Source organism: Siphateles boraxobius, unplaced genomic scaffold, assembly GCF_051911475.1.
Source record: "Siphateles boraxobius isolate OS27281-9 unplaced genomic scaffold, OSU_SipBor_1 16, whole genome shotgun sequence".
NCBI lineage: Eukaryota > Metazoa > Chordata > Actinopteri > Cypriniformes > Leuciscidae > Siphateles > Siphateles boraxobius.
The window spans coordinates 9,802,014-9,820,000 of NW_027508766.1; the positions used below are offsets into that span (position 1 = coordinate 9,802,014).

The 17,987-nt window shown below is 38.0% G+C and overlaps 1 protein-coding gene across 1 annotated transcript in view; it reads left to right on the forward strand.

Moving 5' to 3' along the window:
* dapk1 (death-associated protein kinase 1) overlaps positions 1–17,987 on the forward strand; it is an 85,392-nt gene that overhangs the window by 16,122 nt on the left and 51,283 nt on the right. The window contains exons 3-4 of the mRNA XM_077231535.1: positions 13,041–13,262; positions 17,369–17,507. Of these exons, the coding sequence (XP_077087650.1) occupies positions 13,041–13,262; positions 17,369–17,507 (361 nt within the window). The remainder of the gene's footprint in view (positions 1–13,040; positions 13,263–17,368; positions 17,508–17,987) is intronic.

Below are 17,987 nucleotides of genomic sequence, written 5' to 3' on the forward strand. Positions count from 1 at the left end.
AATACATCACAAAATAAACATGGGTGAACAACAGAAGGTATGTTGAAAGATTGAAAGGTGTATTATTTATTTTCGGTTTCGTTTTTCAGCCAAGTGCATCCTGAATTTTTGGTTTTGGCCCAGAATTTCCATTTCGGTGCATCCCTATTTAAAGAGCCGCTGATTAGAATATTATGTTGTTAGCTTAGCAGCATGCTAAGGGCAAACTCTATTGGAATCGAATGCGAGTCGTTTTGCGTGGTGCACAAGTGCGCTCTTTGACCTTGTTTGATATTGACAAATCACTGGCAGCCTGTTATGGCTCAGGGCCTTCATCATTTGTTAATTTCATGCTGTTTTCACCTTAGTTGCCGACTACATGCTCAATCTACTGTCTGTACAGCTCTTGTAATTAATTAAGCCCCAGCTATCCAGCATGACTAATGCTGTGCCCCACCATCTGAAGCACGCCAAGTTACACTCCATCCCTTTATGATGGTTCAAAAAGTAGATGTTTGGCTGGAACGCTGGCTGTCTGCTGCCAGGAGGCAACTTTGTTTTCTAAGTCTCGCATAAGAACAGCTTGGACTGGAGACATGAGGAAGTGAGAGGAAATGAGGGTAACTGAAGCAGCGCCATATTCCCAGGTGTGTCTCCCTTGCCTCAAAAGTTGAAAAGTGCAAGGCTTTTAATAAATGGTGGGATAAAATGTATGATAATCCTGATACCGTAGTGCTTTCAGAATTCAGAATTATTTATGGATCAGAACGGGTTAGATTATGAGCCACTCTTATCGTTGGGTTCATTGGGTGTAATAATATGGGGGTTGTTGAAAGCAATCTGGGGGCCGGTGTTGTGCTAACCAGTCAGGCACCCCACTGAACAGCCTGACGAGCCAATGGTGGGCCAGCACAAAAGCTGCTTTGTCATAAAGCTTGCAGGGGTCGAAACCCAGTCGACATGATTATACAGAGTAGTTTATTATCAGACGAGGCAGAGGCCAATCTGAAATGTACACTAGTATTACTGTTGTCTCTTTTTTTGCTTTTCTTTCATCTACTCAAAACCACATCCAACATTTTTTTTTTAATCTATTAATTTATTCAGAAATACTTAAATGCAATTCATACACACTTGACTTGAATTCTTTTATGATGAGGATGTTTGTAATTTTGATATTAAAATTCATTTAGATGCATTTTTGGTATATTTGATTTTTATAACATCATAATTAAGGAAAAAAGCACAATTAATGCTGGACACACACTTGAAGATTTTAAGACCAATTTTGGGCCCAATTTGCCTCCCACAATGATCAGGGGAGCTTGGCCCTATTTGAGGCTTGTCACAACTGACCTTTTGTCCAAAATCTTACCGATCACAAGTTGACTCTTGATTGGGCTGCTTCTGACGGGATACCCGCAATAGCCAATGAGAGCCACATAGCAGCCACAAACATGTCACGAAAGTGGAGGATTGAGCCAAGATCTCACCCATGTTCTTTTTCTGTTTTTTTTGTTTGTCGCTGCAAAACAAAACATGTCAGGAGAGCCAGCTGAAGTTCATCCTCCATATTTGTTTTTCTTCTGAAGACACATTAGATCACGCAAGTTTCTTGCGAATTGCCACTGTGTAATCGTTACTTCAATCGGCTGGTGTGTGGTCAAAACCATAAGAAACCAACATGATTACAAGGAATAAATTAATAAGAAGTGCATGTATTTTAAACCTGATGGGTTTTTTATCTTATGTGATTGACCCTTATAGTAACTTTTTGTATTATATTATATTTTATATTTTATTAACCTAAATGGTTAAGTGCAAGTGCAATTAACACTGCAAATTGTGTGTTGCAGTTATTATTTTAAATAAAGAGTTTCTTGTAATTGGTTGTGGAATCCCACCTGAGTTGGTTGGGTTTTCCCCTCACACATGAAGATTGAGGCCTTTGAGACCACTTTCATCTCACTGCTGCTATTCTAAGCTTGCATGACGTTGGTTTGGCACCAGGTGAAAATGCTTCTCGTTTCTACAGTGTAAACACTGTAAAAGCAGATGGGAGCACAAACATTCCCTGAGCCACCTGACAATGACTCCTTGAGGTGAGACCGTAGGGAATGAAACCAAAGCTGGAAAAAACCAACAGCTCACTTGAGGGGAAAAAAACATTATTGTTAAGGTTCAATATATTGTTTTCTTTCCAGTAAGCATCACAGATCTCGCTTCTGAATTGTACCTCTTTGTTCTGTTTCAAGGTTGATGGTCTGACGGTGCTTGTCTGGTTCATATACGGCTGTATTATATTAAGATGTGGTTTGTACTCTGAAAATGAAAGGGATGAAATGTTTCTTGAATTTGTCTTTTTTTCTGCTTCCTTGTTCTCCTTTGCCTTTTTCAATTTCTCGCTCAAATGAGCAAGCTAGCGTGCAAAATTGGTAGGTGTCCTTCGTAATCGACCATATCTACACTGTGCATTTTAAAAAGTGTTGACAGCTGTCTCATTGTGCACTTTTCTGAGCAATAATCTACAGTCATTCAATACCAAATGCATTTTATGCAGCGTTTAGGTTTTACTAAATTACACGCAGAGGAGTCAGCAGTCACCGATGAGGCTGAGTAATTGGTTCAAAGGTCACTGTTTGCGGTACGCTGACATTTTATCTGGTATTAAAGTGTTTTGATGAGCCTTCACTCTTTTGGATGTGGATTACAGGAGGATTCTGCCCTCCAGCTGCGTTTTACTCATATTGCTTCGTTGAGCCTGATCTCAGAACAGCAGGAGGGTGGATCTTTTGAGGTCTCGTAGTAGAGGTGTTTGATCGGTTACAGTCATAGAATTTAACTGTAGAATCACTGGGCACTTTACTATGTGTCCAAAAGCAATGAAATTATGCCTTCGTAGACTGTATATGGAGGTAGGAAGGCAACATGGCAGGTATGAATTCAATGCATAACATCTTTTTCGGTAGTAAGATGCATTTGTCTGTTTGATTTCAGAAGGCAGTTTAGATATTTATTGTTGCTCATGACATCTACAATCAAAATGGGTTTGACAGTTGGTGAACCTGGCATCTGAAGGACAGCTGTAACAAGTATATTTAATTTATAAATGATCTCACGGTTAATTGCACGGTTATCTGAGCTCACTTGAATTTGTTCTACACCTAGACATGATCTCATGATACCCTGGAATTCTGTATGAAAGTTTTTTACAAAAACACTGTGAAGGAGTTATAGAAAAACGCTGACTGGGTTATAAATTATAAAAGAGGTCAATCACTTTGTATGAACAAATGAACACAACTACACTGTTCATTTTTTTAGGTTGTTAATAAAACAAATATGACTTGAGTATAGTTTACAAGAAAATACTATTTGAGTTCTTCTAATGTTCAAAATGTCATGTTTTATTCAATCTGTTACTTGCTAAATGTTTGTAATTATTTGTGAAATTTACTAGCATTTTCTGAGTCAAAATTTCTTTCTGTGGAACACAAAAGAAGATATTTTAAATATTGTCCAGGATGTTTTCTTTCATAGAATGATAGTGGATGGGTACCAGGGGCTGTCAAGCTCCTCCAAAAATGAATAAATAAAAACAAATAAACACCATGAAATTAATCCTGAAACTATATTCCAAAATTTCTTAAGCGAGAGTTGTTATTCACTGAAAATCTTGCTTGACATTCGTTGTCACCATTCGCTGTCATTGAATGGAAAATAGCAGCTTGAATGTTGCATTATCTTATTTTGTTGCATAGAAGAATGCCATTTAAGTTGGCAATGATGAGGAGTAATAAACAATAACATAATTGTTATTTTTGGATCCAGTAGGATCCCTTTAAATACTCAACATGACTAGAAACATTTTTATGCTGCAGTGTGAATGTATCTCTCATCGTGTCTGATAATGTTTGGTGTTTTTGTATTTTATTTATAGACACAGATTTAGTGTGCTTTGGGTTTAACCATGCAGATTTGTCTTTTATGGTTTATTTGTGACTTTAGAATGAATATGCTATTGAACAATAATATTAGGCTTTCTGTGTATCTCGGTGGATAAAATGCTGCATAATGGCTGTGCAGCTCAACAAAGGTGCTCTGAATCCTAATGCCAACCTGGACTATTCAACCGCACACGGGAGGGAGGGTCATTTGGAAGAAAATGCATCAAGAAAGAAGAAAAACTCATGTATAATAATGAAACCAAGAAAAAAGGAACAAGCCCTGAAGACAGTGGCATTTTTTTCAGGTCCCTCTTCATCATTCGCTCGTGTTCATTACGTCTTCGTTGTCATATAGGCGATGTTTGCAATGACACCAGGTCAGGCTGATGCTGGAGGTTCCGACAATTACATCCAAATCCTGCCTGAAGAATGAGCCAGGCACAAGGAATCTGTATTCAGACCACGCTAACCCAATTAAATATTCATCCAGAGCACTGGCGGCTGGTAAGGACTGTCCGTGTGTGTTACTCTAATGGCACTGAGTGCACCTCCTTTCATTAGGAAGCAACCACTCAGTGAAGGATCTCTCATTTTTTCAGAGTTTCTTACCTGCCATCCTTTTATATTTGCTCATTCATGCTCATTCTCAACCTGTCATGACAAAGGCTTCCCATCTGACAGAGGGAATGATCTTATTTACGCACCTTGTTATTCTGCGTTTCGTACAAAATGTTACAGGGCAAGAGTCTGATTTCACTGCAACCCAAAATTGCTTTTGACACACTCTTTTGTTCAAAAAGCTCATAATTATCCATAATTGAGTATTCGGAAGATAGCAGGCTGCATAAAAGACTAAAGCACCTGCTAAAGAGTCTTCCCCTGTGGGAATACACCCCTGTACTTGTATGAGTTGGGGAGGGCTTGAGTCATACAGCCAAAATGAACATTCTGGAATTAAATTGCTTGGAATTAAATTTATATAAATATGCATTATATTAAATTAATGTATAATGTGTTTAGATATATTTACTTTTGTTTTTTGTTGTTTAGTGTTTTTATTTATTTATGTATTGTAGTAGGGAATAAAAAGACAAATAACAAAATTAGGGAAAGCACTGGAATGAAAATAGTGTAATAAAGCTATGAAAACTTATATTTACATATATATTTTATCATTTAGTAGAAGCTTTTATCCAAAGCGACTTACAAATGAGGAGAGCAATAGAAGCAATCAAACCAACAATAGGGCAACAATATGTAAGTGCTGTTACTAGTCCCGGTTAGTCCAGCACAGTACATGTTAGGGCTGCCCCTTATAGTCAACTAATCGTTAGTCGACTTGAAGTCGACCAAAAATTGTATCTGTCGTTTTGTCAAAGTAAAAAAAAAAAAAAAAGCTTAAATTAGGGCTGAACGGTTAATTGCATTTGCAATAATATCGCGATATGATGAAATGCGATTTTGTAACTGCAAAAGCTGCGATTACACTCGTCACGTGTAACGCGAGAGAAAAGCAGTCTGCAGATCAAGCATCAACTTGGCACATTACGCATAGGTCTGGCATACAGGAAAGAACAGTTTATTTTTTATGTATGTGATATTGTGTTATTTATTCTCTCTCCAACAATTCTGGATCGAATCAGAGAATTTCAGAATCGAGTCTGAGCTTAGTTTTTAAACACAGATGCGTGATGATGCTGCGCGTGCTTTAGAAACAACCGTATTTTGCTTGCTTCTAATTCTCTCTCTCTCTCTCTCTCTCTCTCTCTCTCTCTCTCTCTCTCTCTCTCTCTCTCTCTCTCTCTCTCTCTCTCTCTCTCACACACACACACACACACACACACACACACACACACACACACACACGACACCACTCGAACCTTCCGAAAAATAAGCTTTCATAAAGTTCGGGGTTTAAGCAAATTACAAGGACAGTTGCGGGGTTCATTGCACAGGTTTTGCCGCTTTGATGTTACTCTTGCAGTGCGCGGTCTTGGCCGCCATAATTTTCCTTACAATAGCTCCACAAAGGCATTATTTATGTCTTTTGGAATGCAGTTGGCTTATTAAAAATATGAAAATCACTGAGAAAGCTGCTTTTATTTTAAAATACTTGCGCGCGCTTTGTGAAGAGCGCTCGTGCATGCGGCTGTGAGCGACTCATTGGTTAAATGTACTTGCATCTCAAAATGCTTTTGATGCGAAATTAATGTAAACACGGTCAGTTATATCTTAAACCAAGAGGACAAACCACATTTACAATTTCAAAAGAGATATGTGCATTAGTGAATGCAGCTTATCGTATAGGGGGAAAATCACTCCAGCTCTTGAATGGAAAACGTTCAGACAGTCTACTTTTAAATACTGAAAGCACTCTTTGTTTATTGCTTGTAATGTTTTTTTTTTGTTCCTCTTTATTTACTATCTTTTATATTTTGAAGCTATATTAGTTTATAGCCTATTTAAAATTCTTAACATGTAATTGGTTTAATTAAATGTTTATATATATATATATTTAAAGTATGTATATTTACACATCTAATTAAATACATATTTTAAGTGTTATTAAGATTAATTAATAAGATAAAAAGTAGATCGGATCATCGGCTGCCTAAAGATTCCCATCCCTTCTGTACAATGATTTATTGCTTGTCTTTGTCGACTTATACAGAAGGTAAAAAACTTAAAGTAATCGCATATTAAAAAGCAATCGCAATATTGGTTAAAAAAATCGCAATTAATTTATTTTCCATAATCGTTCAGCCCTAGCTTAAATGAACGACTAATAGTCTACTAAAAAAATGTTTAGTCGAGGGCAGTTTTTCTCTGCGTTTTCAGCAGTTTCTTGAAAATGGCTAAAGACTCGGGTTGAGATAGGCTGGTCATTCCACCAGCTTGGAACAGTCAAGGTAAAGGTCTGTGAAAGTGATTTTGTGCCTCTCTGGGTCTGGGATGGTACAACAAGGCACCATTCATTTGCAGAACGCAAGCTGGCACGTAGGTCTAAAGTAATGAGTTTAGGTATGGAGGTGCTTAGCCAGTGGTTGTTCAGGAGGCAATAATCAGTGCCTTGAATTTGATGCGATTGTCAATGAAGAGATGTGTGTTGTGCGCTCTCTTCGGCTCGTTAAAGACCACTCTTGCTGCAGCATTTTGGATCAGTTGCAAAGGTTTGACTGTGCATGCTGGAAGGCCTGCCAAGAGACCATTACAGTAGTCCGGTCTGGATAGAACAAGAGCTTGGACAAGGAGTTGTGTAGCATGCTCCGATAGGAAAGGGTTGATCCTCCTAATGTTGTATAAGGCAAATCTGCAGGACCAGACAGTTAGCAATGTGGTCTGTGAAGTTTAACTGATCATCAATCACAACTCCAAGTTTCCTGGATGGAGTTATGGTTGACGAACCTAGCTGAATGGAGAAGTTGTGATGAAGTGTTGGGTTGGCCGAGATCACAAGCAATTCTGTCTTCGCAAGGTTGAGTTGAAGGTGGTGGTCCTTCATCCAGCAAGAAAGTTCAGGCAGTCCAAGATGCTCGCAGTTACCGTCTGATCATTTGGCTGGAATAAGAGGTAGAGTTGTGTGTCATCGGCATAGCAGTGATAGGAAAGACCATGTTTCTGAATGACAGATCCTAGTGATGATATAGAGAAGTGGTCCAGGGGCGCACCGCTTGCTTGCGACTTAGACCCCTCACCGACACCCTGAAGGACCTACCTGAGAGGTAACCTACTGGAGAAAACTCCTGTGCTTCTCAGCATGTGTGGGGATTGAGGCAAATCAACAAAAAAAAACAGTGATCATCACAATAAGGGGTTGCACGGGATGAGTGCCCTGCAATCATAAATGTGGTGCTGATTCAAAAACACACATTCTGCAAATGTGGTTTTCCAAACCATTATCCTTACTCATTTGTGTTGAGAAATGCAAATCTCTGTTTTTTGGCTCTCCTGGCCTAAAGATCTTTTCAGGCAGGCCCGGACTGCAATAGGTACACAGTAAACAGGACTCAAAAGGGAAACAGAGGCTGTTCACATCCCTCCCTCTAGCCCTCCTCCACAACCTGGCTCAAGTTTCACTGCAAAAGTTGGAAGCCTTTTTCCAAAGAAGTAACAAAGAACAACATGATCCCTCCCAATAGAGTGTCAGGGAGTAAAAGCTAAGTTTGCTGGCCCGCTTTGTTTATATAATTTTTTATGTGTCCTTTTAGTATAAACATGCAAATTAAGTCATTATTAATGATATGCTATTTTGCCTCATTCAGGTTGAGCGGGAGTGTAACTTACACTTAAAGCACGGGGTCTCTCTTTAAGATCCTATGGGAATAATTATAGAGTGGGATTCTCTACTGAATGGGTTGTTGACATTAAGGCTTATTCATAACCTGGTCATGGAGCACTGCTTCAGAACAACCAGTTGCACTACAGAGTTATACTATTAAATGTTTTCCCCTGTCCTTTTCATTGTTAAAATCATATTTTGACCATTTGACAATGTTTCTGATTTATTCTTAGTATACTTTTATTATGTCTTTGCTCTGCCCCTTGGCATCTGCATAATATCTGTCTTGTGACGGAAAAATAAGATTAAATTGATAAAGAATATATTCAAAAATTTGCATATGAATAATTCAGCCAAAAATGAAGTCATTATTTTCTCATTATCAATGATTTTCTAAGCCCATATGACTTTCTTACTTCTGTGAAACTAAAGGTTATTTAGTCTCCTTTCAGGTTTTTTTTCCTTACAACTATTGTTCATGGTTAAGCTCCAAACATTAAAGAAATAAATAAATAGATTTGCTCTGGTCAAAGCAGTTCTTGTATTAACAGCTCACTGGAGGAGAAGATTATCAGTGAATAGTGACTTACATTTCAGTCTGTTCCTCACACAAGAACTATTGTATGACTGAATGACACCATTTCCATGCAAGCTCGGAACTTGGGAAAATACTTTCTACTGTTAAGAACCAGGGGGTTTGTATCTTTTCTCAAACACAGCCCTTTGCTTTCAATGCTACTTCAGGTCTTGCATCTGCATGTTGGATATACCTTCTGATTTGTAAACTCCCTCAAGGTACTTTCTTCACACACTATGAACAATTATTAATTATTGTGGATCAGTTTTATAATCTGTCATTGATAGTGTTATTGAACTCAATTTTTGTGCTTCATTCTTTCTCATATGTGATCCAAATCCTAGGTTGTAATCCTGGTTATGAATTTGAAAAACCTAATCTGGATTTTAATCTGACAGCGCTTTCTTTATCTTATACAGAAGTAATCACCCCTCTAAGAAGTTGAAGTGATGGATTTACTTTAAAACAATTTTTACTCTCAATGCAATGTAAAATTTCAAACACATACAGTCTAAACTTCAAGAGTTTAACCAAGCTCATATCACTTCAAGACAAAGCCTGAGTAACTTGCAACACTCCAGACACTAGATGAATGCCAGCTCAGCTTCAGCCTTGATAATAGGGGCTTGTATCTTGTGCCCATCTTGTGCCCATCTTGTGTGTGTATCTTGTGCCCACTCTAAAGAGGGCTTCCTCTGGGCAAGCTCTTTAATGTCTGCTGTGATTGCTGCGGCTCTTCATCACCATGGTGCTCCAGATTTCATGATCACAAGCCCTGTTACACTGACCTCTTGATACGCACATTTGCCCCATCTCCCATTCAGAGCTGGCAGAAACAAATCTGAAAAGGACTTTGGGAACGGCCTAACTTGTATAAGAGAAAAACATGCCGTGTCAATTGTAGTCCGGTTGCCGGGCTATGTGTGACGATGTTTGCTGTGGACTGTTGTGCTCCGCAGGCCTCTTTCTAGCCGACACGACCCCCTCCTCTCCCACTGCCCAGCCCCCAGCACTGCTATAGAAACTGGCACAGCTGAAGACCCATGCCATTCTCTCACTGAGGAGTGTCGCTGACAAAAGCGTTTAGACATGCCTGAATGCTAAAAGTAACGCTGTCAAAACCATGAGGCATGACTTTCTGATTTTCAGTTCTTTTTCATTAGGCTCTTGAAATGTGTGCCCAGGCCTATACAATATAATTTCCTTATTGTTTAGTATAATAGTCAACAAAAAAATAACAATAAAATGTACTATTATGCAATCAATGATATTTTTTTTTTTTTTTTGCAGAGCTGGTCCTTAATTAAAAGATTAGTTGTACTAAAAAAATATATATATGTTGTTCCCTATAGAACACTTGTACAGAATAATGGGACGGGGGAAGTCATCGGAATACCAAAAAAAGCATCTTAAAAATGACCCTTAGGCCGTGTGTCCACCAAAGCGTTTTTAGCCGGCTGAAAACGCTAGACTCTCTGCTGAAAACGCCTAGCTGTGGGCGCTTGAGAGCGTTTTGGCAGCGCAGCGTTTTTTCAGTTGAGACGATTTTTTGCTATGATACAGAATATCCGCTGCACAGTTTACATGTAACTGATTTCGTAGATAATTTGTTTCATACTAAAAAAAATTTTTTCATCCACTTTTTTCGGTTAGCTCTGCTGGTTGATGTCTTTGTACAGAAAGAATGTTGTGATAGTTGGCCGGTGTGATATTTGTCCCGCCCCTCCTCCACTGTCGCTTGAACGTTAAATACACGCTCAACGCCTCGTTACATTCATGGCGTTTAAATCCCATCGCGGCACTCCCATTGGAAACAATTGGAATTTAACGCAAGCTGCGTGAAAAAACGCTTTGGTGGCCACACGGCCTTATGACTTTCAGTTTTCTGAAGCCATAAAATGAAATTTTATGCGACCGTGTAGTCATCTGTACTAGTTCTATACTAGTTTATGAGAGAAATATCAATGTCCTGTATGTAAAATAGTCATTCCTCAGTCAAAACTTTTCATTTGAATTAGTTGATTCATAAAACTTTTCTGAATGATTTGGATCAGATGGTTCCAGTTAGTGAATTGACTCAACTATCTGACTCAATAATTTGCTCGCAGTGCTTAAAGGAGTAGTTCACCCAGAAATTAAAATGTGTTATTTGCTACTAGATTTAAACTACTCGATTCAAATGGATTTTACAATGTCTTTATGAACGTTTTGAAGCATGGTGGAATGGACATTCGATAGAGGGGCAGAAATCTGTCAGGTTTAATAAAAAATATCTTCATTTGTGTTTTGAAGAGATACAAAAGTCTTATGGGTTTGGAATCCAATGAGGGTGAGTAAATAATGATAATTTTTGGGTGAACTACCCATTTAAAAGCACACTGGAGAAGATGAAGATTATCATTGTAAAAGAAACACACCTCAATTTCAATCATTTTTCAGAGTCATATGGTTTCAGAATATATGACTTATAATATAATCATATGGACTAATTGTATTTATTCATTTTCATTTATTCATTTAGCTGACGCCTTTTTTTTTGTATGATACTTTTTGGTCATTTTAAAGCTTGGCAGTCTTTATTTAAAGAAGTGGACAGGATATTCCTCAGAATGTAAAACATTTTGTTGCATTGAAGTCATGTGTGTAAAAAAGTGAAGGCTAGTAAATGACGACACCATTTTCATTTATGGTTGAACTATTCCTTTAAGATTACACAGCGATAGGGGTGTAATAATATATCGTGTCACATATATCGCAATACGAAAATGTATCAATATGTATCGTGCATAGTGACAATATTGTGTATGATTCACCCAAAATGAACATTTCTGTGTGAGAAAATGTTTGTGGGTCCTGATGATGCCAAAAGTCTTATGTTACCAGTAAAAAGTGGCCTACGTTATTTTAAATATATGTTATGTAGTCAGTTACAAAGTCTGAATGTTCGTGTGAACATGTTCATCTGTATTTTTAGCTTTAGAATCATCAATATTTTTATTCTGGTGTCACCATTGTGCATTGGGTTACCTGCACTAAGCCCAAGCCTATTCATGTACACCCACAATGTAAAACCAAATTTAACATTTTTAATCAACAGTACATTTTTGTCAACCTCTTCCCATATGTCTTGAAGTATCGCAATAATATCGGATCGTGAGTTCGGTATCGTAACATGTATCAAATCGTGACATGAGGGCATAGTTACACCCCTGCACAGCAAGGATCTCTGCTTTCTCTGAACATTTCAGACCCCAGATAAAATGCAAATGTACTGTCTCTCGTTACTCGATTGCTGTCTGGGTGACAAAAGGTGGAGCAGGCAAGAATAGAGGCCCAGCGTTTTGTATTTGCATTAGAAAGCCCCATCCCAATGACCACTTTCCTGTGTTATTTAGTATTTTGTTTTTTCGCCCCCAAAACAATTGTCGTTTCTGAAGAAAGAAACCTCCCAACAGCTGTATAACAGCCACAGTTAAAAGAGCCAGAAATTTTGCTGAGCTATGACATTTTGAGAGGGCCTATTGGGATATTTCTCACAATATATGCTGCTTGATTGGCAGAGTTATAAGCTTCAGGGGCCCAAATGTGCTTGTTTGTGTATTATACTGGTGTGTTTGGGGTGATGGCTTTGAATGGCATAGCGTGAGAGTCAATCGTTATCAACCATTGAACAGGACTGAAAACCAATGAATATCCACAGTATGTGGAAAAACCTAGATGATATGCTGTTTTGCGTTTAACATGTTATAGGCCTTATTTATGTCATTCAAAAAAATAACTTACATTCTTACACAGCATTGATATGATTAAATGTGATTAAATGTGGTTGTGACGGTCAGCCTGACTCGATCCGGTTGGCAATTTGTGACCATTCAGCTTGGCTGACTGTTAGTTTCTGGCAGTGGTTCAGAATGCATGTTGTGGCTTACAGAGACTAAGATGGAAACGTGTCGAAGGGGAATGTGGAATCCTGCTTGTTGGCAATATGCTATAGAGGAGCAAAACTGAATTCACACATTAAAGAGTCATTTCTTTTCTAATTTTAGAGCATTTTGTCATTTTATTATCACACAATAAATCTTTGTTAATGTATTCAAATATGTATAAATTGTACTATTTAGGTCAGAATTTTTATTTATTCTTTAAAATATTTTTATATATCTATTCTTAATTTACTTTGAATGATCAGGCTTTTGAATATTTGTTTGTTTGTACTTGAACATTAACAACATTGTTTTTTTGTGTGTTTTTTTTTCAGTGGTCAGTTTGCACTAGTAAAGAAATGCCGTCATAAGAACACTGGTGTGGAATATGCAGCCAAATTTATCAAGAAGAGGCGCAACAAATCTAGTCGACGAGGGGTCTCCAAAGACGACATTGAGAGGGAGGTCAGCATCTTGAGGGAAATCCAGCACCCAAATGTCATCACCCTGCACGATGTGTTTGAAAACAAGAGTGAGGTCATTCTCATCCTGGAGCTGTGAGTCATTGTTTTTTTTGCTTTTACTGAGTCATGAAATCATTAAAAACTCAGATCGGTAAAAGATGCTAGTAGTACATGAACTACTGGTCATGTTAGAGTTCTGGAACATGACAGTATGAATAAATCTATTAAAGAAGTTGTCGAGGGAATCTCCCTGAATGCAGTTGCACCAACTTTTACTTACAAAGCAAACACATGACAAGGTCAACAGTGGGGGGTTGAGGAGAACCAGTCTATTGAGTAGATGAACCAGTTTTGCCTGTTGTGCTGTGCACATTCATACACTACTGCCAATGTGTTCAAACGGAAAAGACATGAATTGATGTCTGTACTTTCTTAAAGGACAAGTTTGGTATTTTACACTTAAAGCCCTGTTTTAAGATAGTTTCTGATGAAATAGAACGGTTAAGATTGAAATTTGGACAAATGCTGCTGTCCCGAGAATTTTAGGTTTCTGTGTTAGCCCCCCCCCCCCCCCACCCCACCTCCACAATGGTTTCATAGGGGCACTGGAACAATATCATTCACAAAACGCATTAAACTTTAGTTTACAAAGACGTGAAACTCATCGAGTGGTCTGGGGTGTTCACTGATATGCTCACACAAAAATCGCTGCAAAAGATGCTTTCCAACAGGTGTTTTACCATTCTTTGTAAAACTGTGGACCTATTTTTCCAACGCCTCACAACTGGACATTCTTCCGTTGAGAGCTTGAATAATAGACACTCCAGCCCAGTTGGTGGCGATAATGAACCTTTGCCAATGTTTGGATAGCATAGCCTACTATACCGCGACTGGAAGACTACAGAAAGAATACAAAAAACCCCATTACCGTTTCCGGCGCCGGAGTAATAACGTACCTCACAGAACATCCAATACAAGTCAATGGAATTGGACAAAAACTACGATAAAACCTGTTGGAAAGCATCTTTTGCAGCGATTTTTGCATGAACATATCAGTGAACACCCCAGACCACTCGGTGAGTTTCACGTCTTTGTAAACTAAAGTTTAATGCGTTTTATGAATGATATTGTTCCAGTGCCCCTATGAAACCATTGTGGAGGTGGGGGGGTGCTAACACAGAAACCTAAAATTCTCTGGACAGCAGCATTTGTCCAAATTTCAATCTTAACCATTCGATTTCATCAGAACGATTTCATCAACGATCTTAAAACAGGGCTTTAAGTGTAAAATACCGAACTTGTCCTTTAACTATACTGGTGCACTAAAACAAAGACCTTTGGTTGATAAAGAAACGTTTATTTTAAGTTATAAGTCTGGGTCAAAATTTTTCTTGCCCTGCCAAAATTTTCACTGACCCCGCCACAAAAAATTAAATAAAAAAATAAAAAAATAGTTGTTTTCATTGTTTTTTATTGTTGTAACCTTGCATTTTATTAAATAAGCTTATTACACCAATATTTATTTTTTCCAATTTTGATACCACAGCAAAAGCAAATAAATTACAAAGACCAAATAGAAAAAAAAAATACTAAGGGCAAATGAATTACAAGCATTAGTACATAGATTCAGATGAAATAATACAGTGCTTTAAGCACATAGTACCTTTTATCTTTTTGTCAAATTTCCAAATACTTTTTTGTAATGTTGTGATTTACCTTGTAGATGGTTGGTTTGATTCATGGCTTATAACGAATAATAATTTGTTTCAATTTTCATTGAAAAAATTAATGAAGAGGGGGAAATGAATGAGAAAAAGTGAGCAGGCACTAATGCACCTCGGTGCTGTACAATGTTCGGATGTAGTATTACCCTGCTGTGCTTCAAGAATCGCTTCCTAGAGTAACAGTCTAAACTGGAAATCAACACGAAGTCTAACATTGTAAGCAACTTAGATGTGACCTAAAGGATAACATTTTAAATAATCAATGAGTTTATTTCATCATTGTATGTAATTAATTCCCCATTATCAGAACAAAATGTTTAAAAATTTTGTTACATGTATTTTGACAATGTAATAAAAAGTTAACATAATTAGTGTCTGGAATGTCAAACTTCAGCAGAAATGTTTTTTTGACATAGATTATGTGAAGGAAGTGTCTTTCCTCAGAACCTCTTGAAGCGTCTCCTCACCCAACTGGTTTTCTTTGCTACTTCATATCCTTTGACAAAGGGCATCCCTGCAGCTATGTTCTGAGCTCATAGTTGTTACACATTTCTCATCAGTGAAGCTAATTTATTAACTAACTGAGGCATCTAGAGATAAGTACCTTGCTAAAGGACATGACCGCACGATCCTGACCTCGGAACTGAAGGTCAGGTTTCATTTTCAGGTAATTTGGCGTCCTCTCAAAACCTTTGTGGTCCAAACCAATATTGAGAAGTGTGAAATTACAAGCTATCATGTGTCTTTCTAGTCTCACATGCTCACGGACCCCCCATAGTCCGTTTACTGACCGTCTGATGCGTTAAAAAATAGCAAGTTCTGGCTGAAATCTGATTGGCTTGAACTACGCAAAAAAGATTTTTTTTTCTTTTTTTGTATCTGTCTGCCTGGAAACAAAGTTATGTTTGCAAGGTAGCAGGTTGATACAGTGAGTGATTTCGAGGAAGAACTAATTTAGTTTAATCTATTTCAGATAACCCACCCTAAAAGGCAGTTTGTTGTTTGTCGATCAGATGGTCTCTTCCTGATTAAGTAGTTTCTTTGCCAGAACAAGCTGTAATGAGGACTAGACTTTATGCCGCAAGTCAGAAATCTAAATCAGGGTGGGGGCTTGTGTTTTTCTTTGTTTCTGCGAGGGGGAATAGACACGTATCTGCCGCCGGTGTTTTTGCAACTGGGTGGCTCGTCGCTGCACTTGCTCAGCCTCACCATTAGCAGCAAACATTATCATGTCATCAGGGTGCAGCTGGTTTGCAGCTTCCTTCTGCTGAATAAATATATACCCGAATCCTGTTGGTCCTCTCCCAGAAGCCATGATTATATCCCTGCCATCAGGCATTTCTGCCAGAGTCAATCTCTCAGAACCATTAGAGAGGTTGGTTCTTCTGCTTAATAAGCCAGACTCACTCTAGGTGATTATTATTTTGTTGCACCATACCCTATTGCAGATTTAATTCTCAGATCATTTTATTGGCGTTTCTTTCTATGTAATTCTATGAATCCCGATTTGCAGGGTCTCTGATTCCCAAAATAATCACCTAAATGATATTTTAAGAATTACCTATTTATCTATTGTTTTGTCTCTCTTTAAACATTGAACATTATGTGGTACACCTTATCTGGATTTTTTTTTTTAAGTTTCTTTCAAAATTTTCTTGAAATTTGCAGTTTAACTTTAACTGATTTGGCCAACCCAGGCTCACGGGAAAAGCTTGCCTGTGGTGACATTTTGATATTATGTTGCGTCTTGCACGTTTCACAACACTTTCAAAGTGAAACATTCAGTGAGTGGTGCTAAAAGTGTTCAGGTTTATCCGAAACAGGTGAACACGAATCTGCCAATGCTTTATTATGTTGGTTGTTGTACATATCACATCAGTTCTGAACTTCCGGTGAGTTGCACTACAAGGTTAATGCTCTATAACGTTTGAAAATAACGCACCACACACTAAACCCTAAACATACCTGACAGAAAATCCTGACAAAAAGCAACCTGACAAAAGCAAGCGAGACATAAAAACACATTTGCTGAAGCAAGCATGTCTGCTACGTCAGAAAAGATAAATGGTCATATGCAGCTGGTTATGTGATGCAAACATCAAAATGTATTAGTTTTTCAAATGATGCACTAAAATAAAGGTAAATGTTTTGAGCTCATAACATAGTATTGTGCTAGGGACCGTGTGAAAAATAAGTCTTTAATAAATCGATGGTCTGCTCCTGTAATCATAATTTTGTTTGAAAAGTAAAAAAGTAGTTGTATTACTGCCTCAGTGACTTGTATGTGTTTTTGTGTTTTGCAAAAATGTAAGTAGAGGTACGTTTTTCCAGTGAGCCTGTGTTGGATTTGGCAGTTGTATATAGTGCATCTTGTCCAAGTCACTCTTGTAAGAGAGATTGTATCTCAATTTATTTTATCCTGGTCAACTAACTCGCTCTATTGCAAGTGTCAACATCTGTCCTCTCTCTATGCAGTGTGGCAGGTGGGGAACTCTTTGACTTTCTAGCTGAGAAAGAGTCATTGAGTGAAGAGGAGGCCACCGAGTTCCTCAAGCAGATCTTGGATGGAGTCAGTTACCTACACTCCAAACAGATTGCCCACTTTGACCTGAAGGTACTGAGACACGTTTGAGTTTCACCCCAATCCCAGACTGTGGTGATTAACGTTTCCGTAGACCAGCCACAACAAATCAATTGAGGCGCTTTTATCCTCCCTGCTGGTTATCCACTCATTTACACCCTTTACATAATAACTGACCATCCCGGAGCTGGGATAGTCATAAATGTAGTTCTTTTTTTTAATTTGATTTTAGATTTTTTGGATTTGAATGTATCAGATGTTAGACTGAGTTTTTACTTCTGACTAAAATCACCTAACCTGATTAACCAGTCTAACTGACAAACTAACATCAAAACAATCACATTGAACAATTTAACTGTGGCCTAAAGAATACAATGAAATAGTCAAGCAGTCACTGAGCTGCTCATTATTAGCATTTTATGTCTAATCCTTCATGTTACTTAAGCAACAATGTTTATGTAATTAGATCCACTGCTTTCAGAGCAGTCATCCACACAGCTTTCCTTAACATTT